The sequence below is a fragment of the Mustela nivalis genome (assembly GCF_964662115.1).
Source record: "Mustela nivalis genome assembly, chromosome: X".
Taxonomy (NCBI): domain Eukaryota; kingdom Metazoa; phylum Chordata; class Mammalia; order Carnivora; family Mustelidae; genus Mustela; species Mustela nivalis.
Window position 1 is genome coordinate 70,527,149 of NC_139040.1, and position 25,664 is coordinate 70,552,812.

The 25,664-nt window shown below is 52.3% G+C and overlaps 1 protein-coding gene across 4 annotated transcripts in view; it reads right to left on the minus strand.

The window, feature by feature from the left end:
- Window positions 1-13,003: 13,003 nt before the first annotated feature.
- STARD8 (StAR related lipid transfer domain containing 8) overlaps window positions 13,004-25,664 on the minus strand; it is a 77,895-nt gene continuing 65,234 nt past the window's right edge. For 3 of the 4 annotated variants that reach the window (XM_082716583.1, XM_082716582.1, XM_082716584.1), the window contains 12 exons: window positions 24,068-24,149; window positions 23,050-23,113; window positions 20,484-21,895; window positions 19,697-19,870; window positions 18,499-18,658; window positions 17,856-18,054; window positions 16,991-17,201; window positions 16,602-16,716; window positions 16,118-16,342; window positions 14,931-15,148; window positions 14,654-14,830; window positions 13,004-14,502 (listed from right to left, as the gene is read on the minus strand). In XM_082716583.1, the coding sequence (XP_082572709.1) occupies window positions 14,385-14,502; window positions 14,654-14,830; window positions 14,931-15,148; window positions 16,118-16,342; window positions 16,602-16,716; window positions 16,991-17,201; window positions 17,856-18,054; window positions 18,499-18,658; window positions 19,697-19,870; window positions 20,484-21,895; window positions 23,050-23,113; window positions 24,068-24,149 (3,155 nt within the window). In that variant the 3' untranslated portion in view covers window positions 13,004-14,384. The remainder of the gene's footprint in view (window positions 14,503-14,653; window positions 14,831-14,930; window positions 15,149-16,117; window positions 16,343-16,601; window positions 16,717-16,990; window positions 17,202-17,855; window positions 18,055-18,498; window positions 18,659-19,696; window positions 19,871-20,483; window positions 21,896-23,049; window positions 23,114-24,067; window positions 24,150-25,664) is intronic. The other variant, XM_082716585.1, reaches the window with a different exon arrangement.

The following is a 25,664-nucleotide window of genomic DNA, read 5'->3' on the forward strand; positions in this document are numbered from 1 at the left end:
TTTGAGGTGGCCTCGGAATGTTTGGAGCCTATGTCAACTGGCCACTGGTTATTAGCCTTTGGCAGAGTTGAAAAGAAAGGGAAGTGTGTTCAGTCCCCAGTTATAAGTGACCTTGTACCCAAAGATTACACTTGTCTCTGATCCTAAGGATCAGGTCTGAAGGGACATCTGTTACTGCTTTCTGTCCCAGACCTTACCAAGTTCTTCCTTAACAAAAGTGACCAAAACTTTAGTCTTCATTCTTGGTCTAAAGACCGAGAGAACCATCACCACTTGCTCCCTTGACAACTCTGGGCATTTTGTGAGCTGACTGGCCCCTTTGGAGAAGTTGTTGTTGTAAGGAAGCAGTAATATACCTTGTAGGGCAAAAGTTACTTTTAGAAAAGTTAATCTTCCATGGGAAGACTCACCAGAGAAAAAGGTCTGTGTCTTTCATGGTCAACTAGGAATTTATCATGTATTTCTCACTTACATTAGATTTACTCTTTGATGCTTGTTGTTTTACTCAAGCCAGTCCTCCTTGACCCATGAGTACACCCACTGCCCAGGTAAGCCCCATGCCCAGTCCTGCCTTTGTCTTTGACTCAGCTCTTTTGGGACCCCTATGGCACCCCCTTCCTTGCTCTTTAGGACCTTTCCCTGAAGTGTCTGTGAGTGGCTTCGTATGAGAGTGAGAAGGAGAAGGGAGTCAAGAAAGGCTCAGTGAGTGTTGGGAAAGGCAGTCTCCTGTAGTCTTCCACCCCAACCCTGCCTCCACTGGGTCTTGGGCCTAGAACATTGTACTGGGCTTCTAGCCTTGTGAGGGACTATCTCTGCCTATTCTGGGCCTATTGCATACTCATGTGTTCTGCTTAAGCTCCCCCATTAGTGGCTCTCAGGCATGTACTCAGCTTTCTGTATTTCAAACCCCACAGTGGGTAATACCGCACTTTCTCCTTGCCTTTTTTTTTTTTAAAGATTTTTATTTTTATTTTTTATTTGAGAGAGAGAGTGAGAGAGAGCACAAGCAGGGTGAGGAGCAGAGGGAGAAGCAGTCTCCCTACTGAGCAGGAAGCCCGGTGTTGGACTCGATCCCAGGACTCCAGGATCATGACCTGAGCCGAAGGTAGATGCTCAACCAACTGAGCCACCCAGGCACCCCTACACTTTCTCCTCTCTTGTGCTAAGAGTTATGCCACTTGAGCCTGGTGTGCATCTTGTCTATTCTCAATGACCTCAAATCATGTACTGGTTTCTTCCCTGGGTGGCACCTTTCACCTTGACTTCATAGCCTCAGCATCCCATGAACAGTAAGACAGTGAGACCAGTTCATGCCTTGGTTATGGGCAGTCATCCCTGGTGTTCGGATGAACTAGAACAAAGCAAGGCTGGGGGCCTGGCAAGGCCCACCCTTGGAAGGGGACTTAACCTCAAATGTTCAACAAATTTTTGGCTCCACCATCAGGGCAATTCCGGGACATTTTCCTGGAATTCAGGGAAAGGCTCATCAGAAACCACACCTCTGTCTGTACCCCATCTTTGACATAGGCCTCCTGCCTGGGCAGTGCCCCCCTGCTGTACCCACTTGCTGAGGCTTGCGTCTTGCAGGATGTTCAATAGCATTAACCTCACCCAGCTGCTCCTGGGTACATTTTGGAGCAGAGTTACTTGTAAGGAACTCAACTTTCTGTAAATTCTTAATCCTGTTCTCCTTTTTCCCCCACATTTGCTCCAGCGAGGGAGCAAAAAGTCTGGTAACTGTACGTGTGCACACATGAGCATGCATGTCTAGTAAACATGTCTGGGAGCATGTGTGTGTATGCGTAGACCTACCTTGCAACCAGGAGAGGGGCAGGAGCTTCTTCCCAGAGAACAGAAGCCCAGGAGTCCCCACCTCATCCCCTAGAAGAGGAGGGGGTATGGAAGACAGACCCTGGTTTAGGTCCTTAGACCATGTCTCCACTTAAACTGCGTGGGCTTGGAGGAAAGGCTGAGTGTGAGAGGGTCTTGCTCAAGGTCACATAGTTCAGAAGTCACAGAGCTGTGACAGAATCCATGCCTCTTGATTCTCAGAGCTGTGTTTTTCCTACTCCCCCAGAGCAGAGAGAAGAATCTTCATCCTGTCAGTCCCATGGAGTGCCTATGAAGCTTGTAGGAACCCATGGACAGAACAATGCTTAGTTGGGTGTCAAAGGCCATGTACCTGTGAGAGGTGACTTTTTTTTTACATATAATGTTTTATTTGCTTCAGGGGCCCAGGTCTGTGAATTATCAGTCTTACACAATTCACAGCACTCACCATAGCACATACCCTCCACAATGTCCATCACTCAACCACCCTACCCCTCCCCTCCACCCCCCAGCAACCCTTAGTTTGCTTCCTGAAATTAAGAGTCTCTTATGGTTTGTCTTTCTCCCCAGTCCTATCTTGTTTCATTTTTTCCCTCCCTTCCCCCATAACCCCCCACCCTGCTTCTCAAATTCCTCATATCAGAGAGAACATATGATAATTGTCTTTCTCTGATTGACTTATTTTGCTTAACATAGTACCATCTAGTTCTATCCATATCATTGCAAATGGCATGAGTTTGTTTTTTGATGGCTGCATAGTATTCTATTGTATATATATACCACATCTTCTTTATCCATTCATTTGTTGATGGACATCTAGGTTCTTTCCATAGTTTGGCTATTGTGGACATTGCTGCTATAAACATTGGGGTGCACTTGCCCTTTCGAATCACTACAATTGTATCTTTAGGATAAATACTTAGTAGTGTGATTGCTGGGTCATAGGGTAGCTCTATTTTCAACTTTTTGAGAAACCTCCATACTGTTTTCCAGAGTGGCTGCAGCAGCTTGCATTCCCACCAACAATATAGGAGGGTTCCCCTTTCTCTAGGTCCTGACCAACATCTGTCATTTCCTGACTGGTTAATTTTAGGCATTCTGACTGGTGTGAGGTGGTATCTCACTGTGGTTTTGATTTGTATTTCCCTGATGCCGAGTGATGTGGAGCACTTTCTCGTGTGTCTGTTGGCCATCTGGATGTCTTCTTTGCAGAAATGTCTGTTCATGTCTTCTGCCCATTTCTTGATTGGATTATTTGTTCTTTGTGTGTTGAGTTTGGTAAGTTCTTTATAGATTTTGGATACTAACCCTTTATCTGATATGTCATTTGTGAATATCTTCTCCCATTCTGTCAGTTGGCTGTTGATTTTGTTGACTGTTTCCTTTGCTATGCAAAACCTTCTGATCTTGATGAAGTCCCAAGAGTTCATCTTTGCTCTTGCTTCCCTTGCCTTTGGTGATGTTTCTAAGAAGAAGTTGCTGCAGCTGAGGTTAAAGAGGTTGTTGCCTGTGTTCTTGTGAGAGGTGACTCTTAGGCATTGTGTCTCCCTGGGTTTCTGGCAGAGTCCTGAGTCCCTGGTAAGCACTAAGTCCTGTCTACTTGCTTGTCACCTTCTAGCTTCCTGCTACACAATTCTCTCAGCTCCATGCCCACTTCATCTCTGTACCTAGAGACTCAAGCTGAACTGGCTGTGAGGGCCCCTGCTTCAGAGCTCTGGGAATAAGGTTGGGTGGTTTACAGTCAGCTCCCCACAGCCCTTCCTTTCATCTTCCTTTATCTTCTCAACCTTGATTTTCTGGATTTACAGACTTCGGTACCAATGGCCTTGGCCAGTTAACCCCAATTGCAACTGGAAGGATTTGGTTTAGGCCAGCATTTCTCAATCTTGGTACTACTGACATTTTGGGTAGGGAGATTCTTTATTGTGGAGTCTGTCTTATGTCCTGAAAAGCAGCATCCTGAGCCTCTACATGGCATTTAGTGTGTGCCGCTACCACATTTCTCCTCACTGTCCCCTAGCTGGGTTGACGAAAAACATTTCCAGACATTGTTCAATGTCCCCTGGGAAGAAAAATGGTTTTCAGTTGAGAACCACTGGGTTAGGCTGAATGCAGCTACTCTGGCTCTGCCTCCCTTTCCTGGGAAGGCTGTGGTGTGGGTGGTGAACTAGACCAGCTCCAGTGTTTCGCATACCTCTCTGAGGCCCTCTTCCTGCCAAGTCCATTGCCTGCTTGGGGCTAAAAGCCAGAGCTCCAGGAGCCAGCACTTGTGAGCTGGGCCCTGAGCATTCCCATCTATACAAGTTGGGAGTACTTGGAAGTAGACTGGGATGAGATCTGATAGGGTGGGAAGGGGACAGAGATTAGGGGAGGACACTGGGATTTGCCAGTGTATTAATAGTGAAATGGTGTTTGTTTGCAAGGCCAGCAACCCCTGGGGCAATGTGCCACTTTCCTTCTAGAGCCCAGCTGGGTCTTTTTAAGATCTTACCTCTCCTGCTAGGTGCTCATGATGGCTGAGCTTCATAACTCCTTGTTTTTCTCCTCTCTAGGCAATCTGTCATCACTATATGGTGCCTGGGCAAAGCCAGTGATGCCAGCGGTATTCCTGGGATCTACCCTCCAACTCCTCTACCCTGAGTGTTGTGTGACACTCTCAGTGGCCTGAGCACCTCCGAGTATCAGGGCTGTAGGGCCTTCTTTGTGCTGTAAGTGACTGTATTCTCCACACACTTGTCTGTAAGACCTACCCTGCTTAACCAGCCCTCAGGCACCTTCACCTTTTCAGTCTTGTGGCCCTTGTGGTAGGACTAACCAAGGTTTTGAGTTGTTCCGCCAGAAGTTGTTGGAGGGAACTTGGCAAGTTAGAGCTATAGGAGGTCTTGACTGTAGGACCCTTGGAGAAACAAAGTCCAAATCACTGTGCAGATCAGAACCCTGAGGCCAAGAGAAGAGGGATAATGACTCAGTGGCTATATGGTCTCTAGAACTGATGCCTCTTGGGTCTCAGTTCATGACCTTTAACTTCTCTTTCCAGGAGTCTCTTTCCAGGAGTCTTAACTTCTCTTAGTCCAGGAGTTTCCTCTTTTGGTTTCCTGCTCCCCTTCTAACTTCACCTCACTATGCTGCCAGGTTTATCTTGCTTAGGCACAATTTTCATTACACTCCTCCACTGCTCAAAAACCTTCAAAGGCTCCCTGTGGCCTAGGCCCTAGGGAATTCAATTCAAAGTAGCTCTCTGGGGAGCCTCTTCTCCAGACCTATCTGCCTTCTCTCTCTGCTTCCACTGCTCTTACCTGCCAGCTCAGATCCTCAAGTTCACTAGGCGGGACCTGTGTTCTCCCACCTGCCAACTCTGGGTCACACTCTTCTCTCCTCCATGGGATTTCCTCCTCCCATCCTCCCCAAATCACCCTCCTCTTCTAGCTTCTCTTAAGTGCTACTTTAAAATGATGCTCCCCCAGCATGACTCCATTAGAATGCAATCTTGCCTCCTCTAAGCCCGCACCCCTTGGCATATCTCCCATGTCTCCTCTCACATTCCAGCACTCCCTGAGTCTCAGTTTCCCTGGCCTGAAAAATGAGTCTATAAACCTTCAGCACATGAGCCTCCTGTGGAATTCAGAGCAAAGCAGCCTATGTAGTGTGAAGCTGTTTGACAATGTTCTCCTGCTGCCCTTCATCACCATGCCATCCCCAGTGACCTAAGGCCTCCAATGGTGGTTCGTCTAGTTCAATAATGCTACCACACTGTGCACTGTCCTCCAGCTCTCCATCTTGTGGGAGGTTGGGGGCTGCACAGCCTTCTGAGAGGCTGGGCCTTTAAGCCTCAGAGTAGGAAGTAAGTTTTCCACTCTGGTGTAAATAATCAAATATGCAGCCTGACTCAAACCTGGCCAGGGAGGGGGCAGGTGGTGCTTGGGGCTCAGGCCCATTTCTGTTCCTCCTGCCTATCCCTGGGAGCTGGTCTCCAGAAAGGAACTCAGTCCTTCTGTTTGATGGCTAATTCTTGCATTTCCTTCCCAAATTCTGGCTCAAATTCCAGGCCTTGTGGGAGCCAATTTAGACAGCCTCTGTCTCCAGGTAAGATGCTGTCAGGTAAGTGGTGTTTTAGTGATCCACAGAATGAGGACATGCTCCTTACCATCCAGCCCCAGGGTCTCCGGTTGTTCCCTAGGCCTACTTGCTCTCTTTCCTCCGTGGACGGGGAAACCACTTGTTACCACCTTTTGGGTGAATCATGTCTCCATCATGTGTTGCTTCTTCTCCGGCTGGGCTCCATTTTCAGCCTCCTCACTATGCCACTGAGTCTAAGGCCCACTGCTGTGCCCAACCACAGCTTTTCTTTGGTCTTTAGAGTCTGACAGCCCAAGCTTCAAATTCAGTTTCCTTCACTTGCTAGCTCTGTGACCTCAGGTAGTTCCCTTACCCTCTCAGGGCTGCAGGTGTTCTTGTCCATAAAGTGGGGCTATTAATCATAGGATTGTTGTGCAAAGGGAATGAGCTCATGCATATAAAGGGCTCAACACCGCTTGGCATCATAATTGCACACTAAGCATCAGGAGAGGAAAGATGTGTAAACAGTGTAAACAGTGCTTGGCATATAGTAGGCATGGAATAAATTAATAAATAAATAATTAATAGCTACCCTAATGCTGATACCCACCTGAAGATCTTTCGGAAGCAAGTCAAGTACACTTTACCGGAGGCAGTAAGGAGACTGACCTGCACCCCCGGCCCCCAGACAAGTGAAACCATGAGAAATGGCACTCCTGCCTCACTCACTCTCCTTACCCACCTCACTGACTAATCTTTTCCCACCCACCCAACACTGAGTCATACAGACCCAATTTGTTCAAATGTAGCTCCCAGTACCAACTAGCTGAATGTAACATTGGCCAATCACCTTCCTTCACCTCGCTGAGCCTTAGTTTTTGCACCTCTAAAGTGGGGATCAAAATTATACCCACCTTCAGGGTTTTGTGAGTAATAAGAAAATAGGAATGTGCGCTATGTCAATCACATGGGAGAGAGGATGCTTTTCATTTCTGTGGTTCCTCCTCCTTTGCATAGGCCCTGGGTGGGCCCTGCCTCCCTTCTTACTACTCTGTCCCCTTGCCCCTAATCTCACCTTCCTCTTACCTCCCCTTCACCACCCCCCCACCCACATAAAGCTGTCACAGACCAGGACACAGCCATTTACTCTACATTTGTTTATGCCAACATTTTTTGGTGACCTGAACAAGGTGTCCATGGTGTCCACGGACAAGCTGTACCCACTGATTCAGCTGCTGATTCAGAAGAAAGAAGGCTGGGAACCCTGGGACCTCTGCCTCCCAGTCACGAGCCCTGAGCTATATTGCTCTCATTTGTCAGCAAAACACTTGTCCAAGGCCATAGAAGCCAGTTAGAGGCCCTGATAAAAACCTGCTTGCTTCCCTGAACTAGGAAGCGTAGCTGGGGGTAGTTAGAAAATGATAAGGGGCGTCTACACTCCAACAAGAGAGACAGGAAATGTCCCTACCAGTCGCACAAACTAGATCACCCGAAGTATAGGGTCAAGCATCCAGCAGTCCAGGACTGAGTGCCTTGCTCCCCTGGAGTGGTGACATTTTAACTTTAATACAGGCTCCATGCTGCCCTCTGCCAGGATCACTTTATCGTTAGGCATATGTTAGGCCTGGCATTGAGGGCCCATGAAAATGTCTTCCTCTTCATTGATTTTAACATCAGAAGAGAAAGGGGGAATAATAATGGCATATGTGTAATGAACAGTGCAGCCCAAATAATGTTTGCCTTTATACCAATGCAGTTGTAAAATAGAAGTTTAAGCATTGTTTATGGAGGCAAGGCCCAGGAAAGTCCACATGCAGCCCTGGACTCTGCTCAGTCCCAGGCCCTTCCCATTGGCTGAAGCACCACCCTCTTGTCTTAGAGTTACAGCAGCTGCCCAAGGTGACCCTAGGGCCCTCAGGAGCACTGCAGGGATCCAGGAGGCAGGGCAGAGCAAAGCAGGCCAACTCCCAGCAGGCTGTGAGGGTGGTCTTGGGGCAGAGGAGGGCAGTCTCTACCTCACTGTGCCTTCTACCATCCCTGGCCCTTTTCCCTCTCTCCTGGCCAGACTGCCCTTCAGCCAGCATTCCTCAAACACATTTCCTCCTTTGTTCAACAGCTCTCATACCTACCACTCCCAGTTCTCTCCCCACTGCCCCCCCTCCGCCCCCACCACACACACACTGAAGCTAGCAGTAGGAGGTGGGAGTGTCCTCTCCCTTTGCACTGGGCTCCAGTGGAAAGAACACAGGCTCAGGAATCTGGGCAGAAGTCCCCTTTCAGTCCCTTACTTGCTATGTGCTCCAGGGCATGTCTCCTTGCTTCTCAGACTCTGAAATCTCTACCTAGGAAAAGGGGGGGTGCTAATACCTCACAGGAGACTTCTGAGGTTGAAAGGACATCCTGTAAGGGGAAAATGCTATAAAGTAGACACTCAGATCTGTATCCATGCATCCCTTCTTAGGCAGTGGAAGGGTTTGGTACAGTTCTCACCCACTCTACCATGCTTCTTTGGGCTCCAGTGCACTGCACACTCCGTGCCTCATGCTCTCTCATGTCTCCCTGCTGCTACACACAAATACGTAAATGCATTCAGCACACCCTCCCTAAGACCCTGTGTTGGACCCTGGGGCCACAGAGATGACTCTCACTTGGTTCCTGTCCTTGACGTCCTAGCCTAAGCAAAGAGACAGGCTTGTCCATTTGAGGTTTTGTGTGATGAAAAGTGCTGCTTGAGTCATCCACTCAAAAGGTACTTTGGGAGCTCAGAGGTGGGTTGGTTAGAAAAGGCTGGCTGAGGCTGGAAGGGTGTGAGATAAAGGAGAGCAAGCCAAAAAGAGGGAACCTTGTAGAGCGAAGGCTTGGAGTGAACAAGCCAACATAGTCAAAGGTGATGAAACACTCCATTTATGCCTGTCAATGTACTAGGCACTGTGCTAGGTGCCTGGGCTCCTCTCAACATTCATTTTGCAGATGAGAAAGCTGAGGCTCAGGGGGCGAAGCAGGCTTGCTCAAGATCATACTGCTAAGAAATGGCAGAGCCAGGATTTGAACCCACCTCTGTGTGTCTCCAGATGCCCTCCATCAAGCCTCCCTGTCTCTCTGGGCTGTATACCACGAAGGACTCAGAGATGAACCTCACTGCTATCCTGATCCCAGGGGCTCCCAGGTTAATGAGGGGCATGTGATTGGTACCCAAAGAACAATCATAAGAGGAGACATAAGTGAGACAGAAGCTTGGAAATAGATACAAAGGGCAATGATGACTTGGAAGAGGGAGTGAAGAAACCTTGCTGGAAGCTTCAGGGACAACTTCACGGTGGGGATTGCCAAACTGATAAAGCTTGGGAGTACTAGCTTTTTGTAATAATTGACCTAGGTTGCTAAGTAATCTGTACATCTCCCCATTTAATGTGTGGGCAAACTGGGCTCCCAAAAGATTAAATAACTTGCCCACAGTCCCACAGCTGCGAAGTGGCAGAGCTGAAACTTGAACCTGTGTCCTCCAAGTCCATGACAGTTCTATATCTGCTCATGGCAGAGGTAAGAAAAGGAGCATGTCAGGCATGTGGCAGAAGAAGGGAAGTGAAAAGAAGAAACTTGGTGGAAAAGTCAAGGCCACATCATGGGTCCTGAATGACAGGACCTGAAAAACATAGATGATACTTGACTTTTTGACTTTTGAATGATTCACCTGGTTCTAAATGTAGGTGAAAGGGGTGGGAGAAGAGAGAAGTGAGGTGAGTGCCTCGTGCTAATGTCTGGGGGGAAAGGCGTGCAATGTGAGTAGTGTGCCTTGGACATTGGTTAGAAGCTAGATGCAGGAGGCACAGTGGAGGTAGATCTGGCAACATGTGGCTACCTCCCCTTTTAGACCCACATGATCCAGACCTCTACTCCACTCTCCTTCTACCCTCCCCTTGCTCCTGCATGCCAGCCATGCTCACCCTCAGAAAATGCCAACTTTGCCTCCACCCCAGGCCCATTGCATTTGATATTTCCTCTGCCCAGAGCTCCTCCCCTTCCTCTAACTTTGCGTAGCTGATTCCTTCTCCTTCCTCAGGTCTTAGCTTACATATCACCTCCACAGAAAGGCCTTCCCTTATCATCCTGTGGAGGTAAAGGCTCAGTCACCACTGCCTTCCCCAGCTTGACTGCCTTCATCACTCTTATCATAGCTGATGTTAGCTTGTGCGTGTGTTTATCATCTACCTCCCTCCACTTGTCCATCTACTAAGATGTGTGCTAGAGGCTCATGGGAACCTTGTGGGGCTTGTGGTCACTGCTGCATTCTCTGTACCTCCAGGCTGCCATATATGCCAGACTTTCTGCAACTACTTGTTGAATGGCAGAATGTATGAGAGCTCGGATTGATGGATGGATACCTGTATGCATTGGTCATGGGGAAAGGGGAGAGGGAGGGCAGAGTTCTGGCTGATTTAGAGATTGGGGCGAGGATGACAACATTGCCAACAGAGGTAGGGCAGGCAGTGGGGAGCAGATTACATGTGGGAAGATGAGGAGCTTGGCTTGGGCCTGGTGAGTCTGATATGCAGGAGGGGCCTATAGGTAGACAGGCCCACTCACACAGTGGAAAATATTGGCCTCAGCTCAAGGAAGTGATGAGGCTCTGGGAGGGACAGGGAATATCTGCCCCAAAGTGTAAACTGAAACCATGGGCACCAGTGAGGTCTCTGATGAGCAAGGTGAGGCAGAGAGGAGGAAAAGGAAGAACTTGGGGGAATGACCGAGGTTGAGGCGGGCCAGAGGGAGAAGAGAAATGAAAGGGGCAAGGGAAGAGGGTCATGAGCTGTGGTCAAAGAAGTGGGAAGAGCTCTCCTTGAATGGAGAAAGGAGGGCTTCTGGAGGGAAGATAGGTCCAGGGAGCCAAGTTCTCAAGGAGGAAGTGGAATGAAAAAACAATCCGTACTTAGGATACAAAAAGGCCACTGGGATGTTTTGAACCTGATGAGGAGGTGGGTTTGTCCAGCATGGGGGCAGCTGAGGTTACGGAGGTTGAAGAGCCAAGGAGGTATATAGGACCTCGATGCCAAGGAGAACATAATCCACACACCCGCCCACCCACCCAAGCCCAGGCCCTTAGCACAGAGGCTGCCTGGCAAGGGGGAGGCAGGTAGGAGGCTGGGTAGGGGCGACTACCATTTATTCATGTCTACCATTTATTCGCGTCCACTGTGTGCTACACACTGTGCGGCCACAGTCATGGCCATTGACTCATTCAACCCTAATGACAACATTGCAGTATGTAAGTAATTATCGGCCTTATCTTCTGTGAGGAAAAAGATATCAGAAAGGTTAAATGTGTCACTGAAGATCACAGCCAGGAAATGACGCAGCTCAGTGTGAACCTGGGTCTACCATCTATTCTCAGCCACTCTGGCAACAGGGCACTGGGGATTCAAAGCTAACAAACTGAAGCTCTGAGATACATTGTCCAGTTTCCACGTGAGACCTGCCAGCTGCCTGGCTTCTTTGAGGAGCTGCAACAGGGGAAACACAGGAGGAGAGAATACAGGAAACAGGGTTGAGAATTTGAAGGGGAGAATCGTCTAGCATTGGGGAAAAGAAAAGATCAAGTTAGGACAGGCTGAGGTACACGACTGAGGGCTAGAAATGGTCACAGGAAGTGTTTTCCATGTGCATGGAACTGAGAGGCCCCATCATCACCGCACCCACAGGCCACGGTGGTCCATTTGTTGACTGCACAGTGGCTGCTTTATGGAGGGGAATGACACTAAGGCCCAGAGAAGCTCCCTTACGTGTCACTAACTCTCCCAGAATGCCAGATATGGGGAACCACCCTGGGAAGTTGGTGCCGGGCATGGGTCCAGAGCTGGAAGGTGGGAGGAATTCTCTGGCTCTTCCAAGAATCCCCCTCATACACAACTCTTTGTCTCCTTGTGATTGTCACCCATTGACAGCATGCTCAATGCTATGCTCTGTACCATTGCCATAGCCTCCTTCCGTGACCAGGTCAGGTGGTGCTTAAAGGTCAGAAGATCCCCTGGCTGCTCTTGTCTGCCTCAAACTACTGGCTGGAGCTTCCCCCTAGTGTCCCTTAACACCATCATGGCTTGAGCCATCTCCCATCTCCCATACTGAAATGGGGGTAACTCCACTGTTCTCCCACAGGCAAAGTGCTGATGGGACCTCTGTTCCACCTCACTCCCTCCTGAGGCTAGCTGAGATCCCCAGGTGGCAGCAGTGAAGACAGGCCAAAGGCATGTAGGGACAGCCGAACCCAAGAGAAGAGAACGAAAGGTAACAGAGAAGTGGGACTTGACAGATGCCCCAACCTGTCCAGGTGGAGCAGGGCAGGCCCAACACAACACTTTTACTGAGCCAAGCTTGTGCCAAGCTGTCACTGGCCTGCTTGGCCCATGAGGAGGCTGAGCTTCAGCTAGAGGGAGAGCAGCAGGACCTGTTTGCCCCAGGCAACCCAGCAGCACTCAATGGGTACAAACGTAGATTGGATCGCGTTGCCTATACTTCCTCTCTAGCAGCCCCTAGGAGCTTGGGAACTTTATGGCCACGGCAGTGGGGCCAAGATACCCCTTTCCTGCAGGAAAATAAAGGTGAGGGGGCCTTTCTAGCCCCCTGGGCTTTGCTGGCCACTGGTGCCAGACCAGAGGCTGCCTTCGGGCACTCTGACCTCTCTTAGGCTGCTTTATGGGGAAAACATGGTCTCCAAGCTGTCAGGGGTTGGGTTTTTTCACTCTTCATCCTGAAGCCTGGGCTGTGGGTAGCAGGTGAAGGAAGGAAAGCATAGCCAGGGGCATTTCTCCCTATGGCTACTGTTAGGATGCCTGCGGTCATGATTGTGTGCCACACAGACTGGAGACCCTGGCCAGATCAAGGGATAGGATAGAAATCTGTGGCTTCTGCCCACACCCTGGCTTCTGGGAGTCCCACATTCCCCACCCCCAAATCACCTCCCAAAGAGAAGAACTGAGGCCCTCCCCAATCCTACCGTGGCCTACCCCCAAATCCTACACCGGTAATGTTCACAATGTCTGACACTAACACAAAGCCCACAGTTGTAACTTGCCCTTGGTCCCTAACCCATCATCTCAGGGAAGACAGCCACACAACCAAAGTTGTATTGCTTTATTGTTCTGCTGAGGGGTCACATGGTTCCTGCCTTCAGCCCCCATCATCTTAAATGCCCTATCCCCCTCAGGCTTTCCTGACCCCTGCTCGCACCCACGGATTATAATATACTCACAATAGAATACGTGTGCATATACAGATGTGCATATATATGTATCTATCTATATATATATACACACAAATACATATATATATTCTGGCTGTACAGTATTTATAGGTACAAATAAAAGAGGCTTAAAAATTACAGCATTGGCTGGAACCCATCCCACTCCAGTTTACTGAGCTGAAAGAAAAATGAAGCACCTGTTGGCATTTGAATGTCATTTGGAATTCCACATAAGCCAAGATGGCTGCCGGGTGGGGATGGATCAGGTTTAGATCAAGCCACAGCTGGCTGAGGTGACACTCGGCCCTTCCATCTGGAGGACCAGCTGCCTGAAGCAGGTGCCAGTTCTCTGCTTGATGACGGGGCTCTTGTGTCAGCCTGTTACCACAGGCAGGAGGAGCAGGAGAAGGGACATGGACACAGATATGTGTCTCTTCACTACTGTCTGCTTTTGCTGGGCCTATGTAGTGGGATTGAGCCCATTTGCTCTCCAAACATAAGAGTATGTGACCAAAGGCCGCACAGGACACTGGCGAGTGGCAGATAAAGTAGGGGGCCCAAGCCAGGGAGACTGGTTCACTGGTATCCTGAGACCTGAGAAAGGGAGCCCGCTTTCACCCCCATTCCCATATCCCAGGCTGCCCCAAACCATCCTGCTGCCTACTGCTAGTGCCACTCTTTAAATCAGCCTCGTAAAAATCAGTATCGTATTGACACAAATCAAACAGTTCACGGTGGTTGGGCTGCCCTGTGCTCACCTTCTCTAATTCCCTTTCTCTGAAAAAGCCAGTTCAGAGCCAAATATTAGACCCAAAGGCAGGATCAGAGCCTCCTGCCAACCTCAAAGGGAACTGAGCACCCAAAAGGATGGCTTGGCCTCCCTGAGCAGCAGAGACCTGGACGCACACCCTGCTGTCTATCTCCTTCCCCCTGCAGGTGGGGGAGCTGGCAAGGTTTCAGATGGATGGTGCCTTGTTGTGGGCCAGTAGTGTCGCAGCAGTCGTCTTCTTTGGAAAATAACTCCTCCCTCTTAGGAGGACAGAACACAGACTCTTGGGTGCCGGTGGAGTAGAGTCAGGACACTTGAAATTCTCTTCCCCTCCCTTATACATGTGGAAGAGCTTCAGGCAGCCAAAGGGACAGGAGGCTGCCAGATCAGCAAGGGCCGGGCTCTGCCCCTGGAAGCAACACATGAGGGCTGCTCTCCTCCCCTTACCCGCTTTCTTTCTCCCTTGGTGCCAAGGGGCCTGGTAGGGGGTGAGGCTCATAACTTTGTCTCAGGGCCAGCTGCCTGTAGGGTGGGGAAGGAGTCCCGGATCTTTGCCACTTCCATGGCACACAGGTGCCCAAAGACTTTGTTGTACCAGTCAGGAGAACGGCCCCTGTGGAGGTAGAAGCAGGCCAGCATGAGCCATGGTTATGGCCTGGAGCCCTTGCCCAGAGGAAGGAAGAAAGGACTTGCCCTCAGCCCCCTGGGACAGACGGCATGGGACAGGGGTGGGGAGAGTGCCAGGGCTGCAGGTGACCCAGTACCTGAGATCAGCACGGCAGATGTGAGTGAGCCGGGAGCGACCCAGGCCACAAGGCTCCATGAGGTACTGGGAAGTGAGCATCATAGCCCGCACCCCTGACTCTGGCACCGGTTGCTCAGGATCCAGGGACTGGGAGACTAGCAGGCAGCCACCACGGGGCAGGTCGGAGCGCCACATCCTGCAGGAAAGGGACATGCACAGTCAGGTTCCTGGCATCCATTCCCGGTCCACCTCCCTAGTCCCCCATGCGTAGCAGGCTGCCAGCCAGAACCCCTCACCGGAGCACCACAAAGTCACGGCAGGGATGGGGCGCCATGCTGTCGGTAACATAGTGGTACAGCTCTACGCCGGGCATCAAGGCCTCCAACACCTGGGCTCGCAGCAGGTCCTCGTCCCAGAGGGCCCTCTCCCGCAGAACACGGTGTAGCACCACGGCCGGAGGGGCTGCCACCTCAGTGGACACCTTCCACACACGCAGGGGGTGCCCGTCTGGTGCCTGTGAGCCATGGGAGTAGGGATGGGGGACAGCCGTCAGAGCCGGAGAACACCCACTCTGCACCCCCATCCCCCGATTCCAACCAGGCTGTCCTCATTTTATCTCCTGAAAATGGAAGTCTTGCAGGGGCACTCTGCTAGCCCTAGCCACATCCAGACAGGTAGTCCCTTTGTGCCCTGTCCTCTCAGTCCTTTCTGGATGTCTGCTTCTCCACCTAGTCAAAAGCATAGAGAGATGTTGAGACGCACATCCTCTGGGGCCTACTAGGCTCTACCATGAAAGGGACACGGGGCTTAGAATTCCTGGAGGTGAACAGGAAGAGAAGGTGGTGATCGTCCTGAAGGAACTCACCATCAAGCCCAGGCAGGAGGCCAAGGGCATAGCAATCAGAGCCTCTCGTCCCCATCCCATAAGGAAGTTTCACTATGACTGGCGCAAACAGAGCAAACCTTGGGCTTGCAGTCTTACTTGTCATTGCAATTCAAGAAAGAAGATGGCTAGTGCCAAGAGAACGACAGAGAAGTCATCTCCAGTTTGAGACATGACAGGAGGCTCTGAATGAAGGAGAATGCATATCAAATCAAGGCTTCCTGTGGCTTGGTAATGCTCAGGCCAGGTCAGCCCAAGTAGCAAGACGGCAGGGGCGGAAGCACAAAGGTGCAAGTGTGAGGGGCTCAGCACAGCCATAGTGCAGAAAGATACGAGAGGCGAGGCTCTGCAAAGAGTGAAATGTCTGCAGTGGGGCTTTGGTACAGGAATTCTGGCCCATGATGCCCAACAGAGAGCCCCTGGTCTCATCAGGGTCCTGGTTCCTTAAGGTCCTCGACTCTTCCAGCTGACATCTTCCAAGGTCAAGCCAAGGCATGCTGAGACTGGCAGGGTGGCTCCCTCCCTGGGGCCTCTTGACCTCCCTGCGTGTACTGCCCACGCTACCCGCTCCGTGGCAGCCACGGGCATTGTGTTCCTTACCTTCCTGCAAGCCAGCTCCGTGTGCTGGGGCCCTGGCATACTCATCCAGCCCTTGAAGCGCTCGGCAGCATCGCGGAGCAGCTCCTGGATGCTCTCCTCCATGTAGAGGCTCATGCTCACACCTGCAGCTTGGGCCCGCCGCAGCTCGGCCAGGGCTGGCCCAGGAGGACTGAGCTCAGCTGCGCTGTAGGAGCCACACAGTTGCAGCACCATGTCCTGGGGGACCTGGGAGAGCACACACACACTGGGGCCATGGGCAGCAACAGAAGGTTCGGGGCCCATCCATCCCAGAACCCATGGGATCTCTCAGGTTCATGTTCAGGGCCACTAGAGAGGTCTGGCTGTAGGAGTGAGGTAGATAAAAAACCTGATAGGACAGGAGTGGGAAGTTGAGGGGGTACGTGTCAAGCTGGGCCCTGCCCCTGACCGGGGGTGTGAAGCTCTGTTCTGGTGGTTCCCCTGATCTGGGCCTAGGGTTACTCACTTGGAAAAGTTTCTTGCAGTCACTGATCATGTGTGATAGGCCCTGGGTGGCAGCCATGTTCTCACTCAGGTCCCTAGGGCCTGGCCGGCCAACCAGGCTGCGTTTGCTCCTGATCCTGGAGGGCAGGGGAGGAGAGGATGGTGCATTGGCTCAAGACAATATGGCTGGCTTCAAGCTCCCCCCCCCCCAAGCCAATCAACTGCAACCCTTTAGAAGGACCTGCTTTGAAAACATCCATGCAGTCCCAGGCCCCTGAAGAGTCAGGCTGACCCCTTGTGGTAATGCCTGGGAACTGCAGGGCCAGCCCTAGAGGGCCTGCCATCCAAAGGGAGCCAAACCCTCCAGCTCCCACATCACACCGCGCCCTACTACATTCTGCCCTTTTTCACCTGGGTGAGGGGTTATCCTTCTTGGAGGCGTTGAGATGGAAGATGGAGGGTGCCAGGCACACGGCTAGGTTGCCGGCTGTCATCTGGTTTTCCTCAGCAGAGGCAATGTCACTTAGGAAATAGAGCAGGGTCTGTAGGACCTCTCGGTTCTCATCAGGGAGCAGCAAGGTGGCAGCCTGCGCTGCTGCCAACCACTGATCTTTGGGGAGGACTGTGAGAAAGGAATGGCAGAAGGGCTTTCTTACTCCCCTAAAGCTTCTGGCAACAAATTTCCTACTTCTAGGAATGCAGAGGGCACAGCAGTTCCAAAGGAAGTCAGTGAGAAGAAAAGGTAAAGATGGGCTCTGGGAGGTCTCTGGGTCCTAGACCAAACCCCACTCTAACGGACAATGTACATTTAGGGAAGCCCCTGCCTTTCCTCAGGGCTTTAGACCATCTTTCTGTATAATGGGTTTGGGGAATAGAATGTGGTCTCCCGGGGTGCCTGGGGGGGCTCATTCATTAAGCGTCTGCCTTTGGCTCAGGTCATGATCCGGGGGTCCTGGGATCAAGCCCTGCATCGGGCTCCCTGCTCAGCAGACAGGCTCCTTCTTCCTCTCTAGCTCTCACTGCTTATGTTCCCTCTCTCACCATCTCTCTCTCTGTGTCAAATAAATAAATAAAATCCTTTTTTTTTTTTTTTTTAAGAATGTGGTCTCCCTTCAAGGGTGGGAGGGCCTTTCCAACTCCAGATAGCAGATCATCCAACGAGCTCATTCCTATGTATGGCTAGATTTGCCCACATGGGGTTTATCTCTCACAAGCCCCAGGATTCTGGGAGCTTGAGAACGGGGCAGGCATCTGGTGACAATTGCAGGTGACTCACGCTGGTAGATCTGCAGGAAAGTGGTGGTGAGCTTGCTGGTGAAGATAGGCTCTGGTAGGTCCCGGAAATATTGCTTCAGCAAGTCAGCCACATCATAAGCTGACTGGCCCTCGTAGCAAACATTGTCTGGGGACATCTCATTCATTTGGCGCAGGTTCTGGATCCTGGACTTCACCCCCGACTTGCGGAATATGCCCACCTGGCCCATGCAGGAAAGGAAGGGAAGGAGACGTGCAGGGCAGGGGTGGGGTGGGGAGGAAGATTATGATGAGGCCAGGCCCAGGCTGGGTGTCAGGAGTGTAGTCCACCCCAGAGACTTCCAAGCTTGCCAGGCTTCCTGCCTGGAAAATGGCAACACCAAAGAGAAGGGTTGTTACAGCCTCAAGGTCAAAGAGAAAGATAGCTGTAGCAGGAATGAGCAGGAAAAGGACCTAGGCTAAGGCAGGCTTCCACAGATGGCGCCTACAGTGCCTGGGCCAGAAAGAAGTGGGCAGAGAGCTGGGCAGAGGGGAGCTTCAGCTCAGGAAAGTCCAGAAAGGTTTCTCGTGGGCTAGAAAGTCCCCAGTGGTCCCCCCACCCAGTTCCTTGGCCTTGGATTTCTTCCCCAGGGCTGTCTCCCTGCAGGTCCCCCAGAAGGGCTCACCTGGTCCAGGCACTGGCTGCGCAAGTAGCGCATGGCTTGCTGGATGCTCTGCGGCAGTGGCTGGCCTGTGCGCTGCACATGTACAAGGGGCGGCACCCCAAACACGTGCTGGCCCCGGTAGTCTGGGTTCTTGTTCCTTTTCATGAACTTGGGCACTGACCTGTTTGGGGCAGTAACAAGAGGTCCACTGAGAGCCATGGGCCCAGTCCAGATGTAGCCTGGAGACTGTGCAGTCTCAGGGGTCTCGGGCAGGGATGGGGAGGGGTAAGAAACACACCGTGTCCCCAGGGCCAACACTCCCTGAGCACCTGTTCAGGGCCCGGCCCTAGAGAGTCCCAGAGGAACACAGGGAGCTCTCAGGCTGCTTGAGGGGATAACTGCATCGACAGGCAGGGACACTATATGTGGTCGGGGGTGGAACAAGCAAGAACTTAGAGGAAGACCTACGAGGAAGGGGAACTGTACCTAGTGGATCAGAGAAGCCTTCAGGGAGGATGTGGGCATTCAGCAGGCTCTTGAGGGACAGGTAGGTGTTGTCCCAGAGAAGAAATGGGGAAAAGGTGTTCCAGGCAGAGAGAATAGTATGGACAAAGGCAAAGAAGCAGGGGAAGAAAAGAGTATGGCATATTGAGGGAAGAGCAATGATCCCAGTGGCCTACCTGGTGGCATTGCCTGAGGGCAGCAGGCTAAGGAACCCAACAGCTGGGGCAGGGCCAGAACATGAAAGGGTCATGATAGGAAGGAAGCTGGACCTTCTTTGGTTCCAGCAGTGGTTGTGGGGGAGGGAAGAGGGAGACGGGGGCACGAAGGGTGTTTATCAGGAAAGCAGCAACTAAAGCTGCCTTTCAGGACAATCTCACTGGTGGCAGCCTGGAGGCTAGGATGGAGGAGGTGTGGCTTGAGGACCTAGGGCCCCCTACCCCCACTCCTCCTTGCACACAGCACACACATGCACACACATCCCAGGAGCACCCCCCCATACACACACACAGACACATGTGCAAGCCATGCTGGCCTCTTGGGCCTCAGCCTCTCCAGCTGCCTGGCACAACCTACCATTACTGGCTTCTGGGCCCCTCCTACTTGTACCCACCTTCTGGGGGCTGACCCTCCCAGGGTCCTGGATTGGGAACAGGGAGGGAGTTGGGACCTGGGCAAGAAGCTCCCCACCAACCCTCTGTGGCCCAGGAGTGCTCACCAGACCCATCCTGGCTTGTGGGGCACAGTGTACTTCTCCATGAAGGCAGTGAGCCGCAGTAGTGAGCCCTTGTGCAGGAGGTGGATCTGGCCGGCGAATTGGCGGTTGATCTCCAAGGACTCTGAGTTGAGGCTGGGCCGGTGGGAGTTCTGGAAGCTGTGCCAGCGGAGCTTCCTGATAAAAGATAGGAGGTGGGCCAAGAAGGCCAAGGGAACAGGTGCAGATAAATCTTAGGAAAGTTTGCACTCTTCTGGTCCCTTTATTCTCCCCCAAAGAAAGCAAATGCGGGGAGATATGACCACTGTCAGCACTGCTACTGGGCCCCAGGGTGAAAAACTGAACGCCAGTTTCCAGGGCTGTCTGGTCGCCAAGATGCCGTCGGGGTGGGTGGCCCAGAGCTGAGGCCCATCTAGGGCCATCTAGGACCAATAAGCAGCACCATTACTCTGCTTCCAAGACTGCAGCAAAGGGGCTGCTCTGAGAACCCAAGATGGCAAAGCTGGAGATGAGAGACCATCTTCTCTAATATCTTTGATTGGCACATGGGGAAAGCAAGGCCCAAAGAGGAGCTAGAATTTGCTCAAAATCACAGCAGAGGCAGGCCCTGAACTTAACCTGGAGGGAACACAGACCCTGCCCCTGGGCCTCAGGACTAACATACTGGCTTGAGGGAGAGTTGTATGAGGGAGAGAGGGAAAGGAAGAGAAGGAGGAGGAGAGACGGGGATGGGGAGAGACAGAGAGACATGACAGAGTCCTCTGTCCCCACCCCTGCTCAAAACTCCCACCTGCAGGGTCTAGTAAGCGAGGCCCCAACGCCTGAATCTCGTCGTTCACGTGGTGCTGATGCCCGAAGTTCAGCTGGTGAGCCTCTGGCCCCGGGCTCATTCACGGAGGTTCCACTACTGTCCAGTTCACTAGAGGAGGCCACGCTGTCAGGAATGGAGTGTCCTTCCATAGACAGGCTGGAGGCTGAGGTGGGTTCCCCACCTGAATTCGCCTCCTGACCATTATCTTGGGCTGGACCCAGGGCCTCAGTATCGGCCTCAGCCTGTGCCTGTGCCAGGGGCTCAACCTCAGCCCTAACCTGAATCTGAGCTGGGACTACTGGCTGGACATCAGCCTGGCCCAGGGCCGAGGACCCTTGGCGGGCTGGAGCCTCCACCTGGGCCAGAGCCTCAGCTTGCCCTCCGACCTCAACCATGGCCATCTCTACGGATGAAATGACTTCCTCCTCTTCTTCCTCCTCTTCCTTCTCTCTAGTCCGCAGGTCTGGGTAGATGGCCTGAGACCAGAGTTCCACCCGTTGCTGCAGCCCCCACACATGCTGGAGAATGTCATCTAGGTGGGCATAGCTGCTGCTGCCCTCCTCCTCCTCCTCAGCTTCAGCGCCAGCCAGGACAGGCTCCGCTGGGTACAGCTTGGGCATGTTGTCATAGATGCTGGCATGGCTGCCTGTGGAGCCACAGGAGCCCCGACGCCCCTCACAGCCCCGGGGCCTCCCTGGCTGCCAATCTGCCAGGCGGTGTCCGTCCTCAGGAAACAGGCTCTCAATGGACAGGGAGCGAGGGAATGTGCCTGGTTTGTGGTCCCTGGGCACGTGTACAAGGCAGTCACCCTGGTGCGCCCGCTGTGGATGCTGAAATGCTGCCACAGGCCAGGCCTCCCAGGCCCTCGGGGTTGCAGCGCCACCGTCACCAGCTGAGGTGGCCGCCCTGTTCTTGGCCTTGTAGAATCCAGCAGAGAGGAAACTGCGGCGACTGCAGAAAGAGGAGGGTTTGCTGGTCTTCTCTAAGGTGGCTGGGCCACGCTCAGGCTCTGCTTGCTGACCACAACCCTTTTCCTTCCGCCTGAGAGATTCAAGGTGCTTAAGGAAGCTACGAGAACGGTGCTTCTTGGCTTTGTCCCGGGGACCCTTTTGGCCCTGGGTGGGGCTAAGGAGGAGCTGATTACTTGGGCTGGGGACATGGCAGGGTGAGGGCAGGTCCTCTGGCTCCAGTGATAGGCCCACAGTGATGGCTGGCAGGGAAGTGGCACTGAGCTCTGTGAGGACACTCTCACAGCTGGAGGTCCCCGGCAGGCCAGGGCTCGGGGGGGCCAGCAGGTCAGAGGACCCTCCGTGGGACCAGAATTTACTTTTTTGCTGGACAGCCCAATGGTTGCTGATGGTACAATGCTCTTCTTCTTCTGAGTCTTCATTCTGGGGACGGAGCCATGGGGTCAGGTCAAGTCAGAGAAGTCCACTCCCCAAGCCCTTGTTAGTACCCCCAACACTCTGCCTCCAAACTCTTGGGGGACTTTGAGGCAAAGGGCCCCGCTTTCTGACAGAGGACATGTCCTAGGTGGGGAGCTGGCTCTGGAAGCAACAGAATAAGATGGGGAAACCCTGACCCACAAATGAGAAGCCACTTGCCCAAAGTCATACAGTGGCATGCTGTGAGTCAGTGGGAGAGCCAGGGTTAGAATCCAGGTGTCTTGACCTCTTGTCCTCAGCAGCTCCCCAAGCCTCTAGGCTATGGTCTTAGATTAGAACTATGTAATGCCAGAACTGGAAGGGGATTTTAATTCTCTCCTTTGCAATATGGGGAAATCAAGGCCCAGAGAGGGGAAGAGGCTTACTCAAGGCCACTGAGCTGTTGGTGGCAGAGCTGGGACCAGGTTCCAGGGGTTTCCTGCTTCCCAGTCCAGCTTAGCTGAACCTCCTGGCTCCAGATCTCTAGTGGAGAAAGCCCTAGAAGAAACCTATGAAGCCGGACCCTACAGAAGGACGAGGTCATCAGGGCTACATGTGGACTGAGGATCTTCTCCGTCTCTTCAGTCTCACATTGGTAGAGTCAGAAAGGCCCCTTGAGGCTATTAATGCTCCCCTCCAGTTCAGTGCAGAGATGGGGAAAATGAGGCTCAGGGGTATAAGACCTCATGGGGACATGGCTGGGGATCTTGACTCCTCAGCTCATATAGACTGTGATTTTTCTACCACATTATTCTGTCTCTGCTCCCTAGGCAAGGATTTCTTGCCATCACAAAGCAGACGAGGCAGATAGACTTCCCTGAGGAAGGGCCATCACTGGATCAGGTTATGAGTAAACTCAGTGGGGAGAGGGGTACCGAGGCGGGTGTGTGAGGCCATGGGCCAGGGTACTTGTTCTCAGACTCCAACCTCTAAGCCACACTTGCCAAAACACAGCAGGATCATAGAGTCCCTTATACTTCACTCCCAGGCTAGACCAAGGCACTGCTCTGTACACCCCAGAGTCCCAGGACCCTGGAGCTACTTTTGCAAGTGGTCTGCATATATCCTGGGTTCCCCCATGGTGCCACAAGTCCCCAGGCCCTACCCTTGCCATGACTCACCTGCTTGCTTTGAAAGTGAACTTCCAGTTTCATTGAGGCACAATTGTTCAAGGTCATCAGCCTCCTGTAAGGAAAGAAAGTAGCACTCAACCAAGGGTCCCAGCCAAAGCCTGCAGGGCATGATCTACCAAGACAGTCCCAAGATGCCATCCACTACTTTACATGCTTGAGCCATCAGAACATCTCCAAAGACCTGGTGTTCAGGAAGCTTTCAGTGCCAGACACAGTGCTAGGGAGATCATGGCTTCTGTCCTCTGGGAGCTCATATATGCAAATAAACCACGACAGAGATGGGGCAAGTTTAAGAACAGTATATAGGGAGGTACAGCAGGCATACAGAGGGTGGGACAAGGAACTTCCGCAAAGGGGGATGGGATTCGGAAGGAGAAAAAGAAAAAAAAAACAAAACTGGGAACTTCTATCCCAGGCTTCCACAAGAGGCTGTGACAAGGTAGAGAGGAAAACAGTCAGTAAACAGACCAGTGCTGGTGTGACAGAGGCACTGAGGCTGATACGGTTGGTCAGAGCCCGATTGCAAAGCTGCCTCATGTTTAAAAATCTTTACTTTCCTCTGTAGGCAGCTGCACACACCAAGCGGAGGGGCACCTGCTTGGAAGCTGAAACTGGGAACTGTAGAGAGAGTCTGGATCAGGGTGAGGAGGGGAATGGCAGGAAGGTCAGTTAGTAGGCTACAGAACTGGATCCAAAAGGTTGTGGTTTGGCCTGAAACATGGCCCAAACCAGTTTAAGCAGAGGGGGGACAAAGCAGAGGAATGTCTGGGGAATGGAACTGAAGGGAGAAAATGAATCAAGGCCAGATCTTGGCTCTCTGGCTCGAGTGCCTGTGTGGCGAGGAGTCACGGACACAGAAAACAGAGTGAGCAGTATGACTGCTGCAGAGAAGCTTTGTTACAGTCTGGGCTCCTCCTCTGGTGAAAGGGCTGGGGACTGATTCTTTCCCAGGAAAGCCCACAAGCCGGGCCTTGACTTCTCAGGCCTGGCCCTCAGCGCCCCCTACCTGCACAGGGCCCCCAAAGAGTCCTCGTCCAGAAAACTGTGGTCCTTCTTCACAGAGCCAATATCCAGAGGAAACAGACCTTCTGTATGGCAGAAAAGAAGCCAAGATGAGTCACGGTAGTAGTAGGTCAGAAACTCAGTGCCAGCAACCCTTGAGGAGGAAAAAGGGGAGGCCAGGGAAGAGAGGAGGCTGGAAGGCAAAAAGCAAAGCAGAAGGAGCAAGCCTGGAGTAAAGGAGAAGCCCAGGGAGCTTGGGGTTGACCATCAGAGGCAAGTCCAGGGTTGAGGGAAAGGAGGGTTGAGCTGGATGAGAGGACCCAGCAATAAGCAGGTCCCTGGGAGATGGCGGGCCCGAGGACTTGGGTGACCGTCAAGAGCCAAGCTCGCACCACCCCCCCGCCCCCAGTCCCCTTTGAAACCTGGGCTACTCAGACAGGGAACCTCTTTCCAGGCCCAAGGTGAAGTAGGAGCAGGGAGAGAGTGAGGACAGAGAGGGCAGTGTGCAGCCAAACAATACCTCATTTCCTCCTACTTGTCCAAACAGGAGAGCCCACTCCCTAGGATGTAGGAAGGGGAGGGGAGAGAGGAAGGAGTAGGGTCGGAGGACAACGCATTCAGGAAATCCCACACCTCTCTGCCTGACTGCCAAAAGAAACCCACTTTCTCATTTAACTGACATTACCTGAGCACCTACTTGGTGCCAGGTACTGGGGATCAAACAGTGAATGAGATAAAAATGATCCCTGCCTTCATGGAGAGACTGTGTGGAACAAGATAAGACCGTTCTAAATGCCACAAAAAGACATTAGCCAGGATGATAGGGCCAAGGAAGGCTGGCGGGGTCGGGGGCACTCATAGAGAGGTGACTTCTGAGCCGAGTCCTGCAGAGTAAGAGGGGGCTGGCTGGGCCAAGAGCCTGGGAAGAGGATTTCAGGCAGGACTAACATTAAGGCTCTGAGGAAGGGAAGGTGTGAAGGAGTGGTAGGAAGGAGCCTGGGATGTAGCGAGCAAATGGAAGGGGACTAGACAGAAGTTGGGTGACATAGTCTTGCTGGCCAGAATAAAGCATGTGAGCTTACCCTCATTCTGAGTGTGCCAGAAAAGCAGCAGAGAAATGACAGAGTGAGGCCCGGGGTCCCTCTGGCTGCCATGGGCTGATGAGAGGCGAGAGGAGGGGGATGCAGGAAGGAGGCTGGTGCTCTAAGGCAGGAGAGCAGTGATGGTGGGTTACAAAGGAGGTGGCAGCAGAGGTGGTAGGAAGTGGACTGATTCGATATATAGCATGGAAGGAGAAAGTGACCAGCTGGAGGAGAAATGGAGGATGAAGGAGAAAGAGGACTCAGGGGTGATTCCTGGCTGTGGGGCTTGAGTGCACGGTAGTGCCCTCAGGAGATGGAATTGAGACCTGCTCCATTTGAGATGCCTATCAGACAGATGAGATACTGAATTGGCGGTTGGCTAGATGAATCTGGAACTCAGGAATGAGGTCTAACAGAACTATTTGGGAAGCACCAGAAGATACGTGGTACTTGGAGAAGGATCACCTGGGAAAGAAAGGTGGAGAGGGAAAAAAGGCCAAGATTGGGCTCTGGGATACC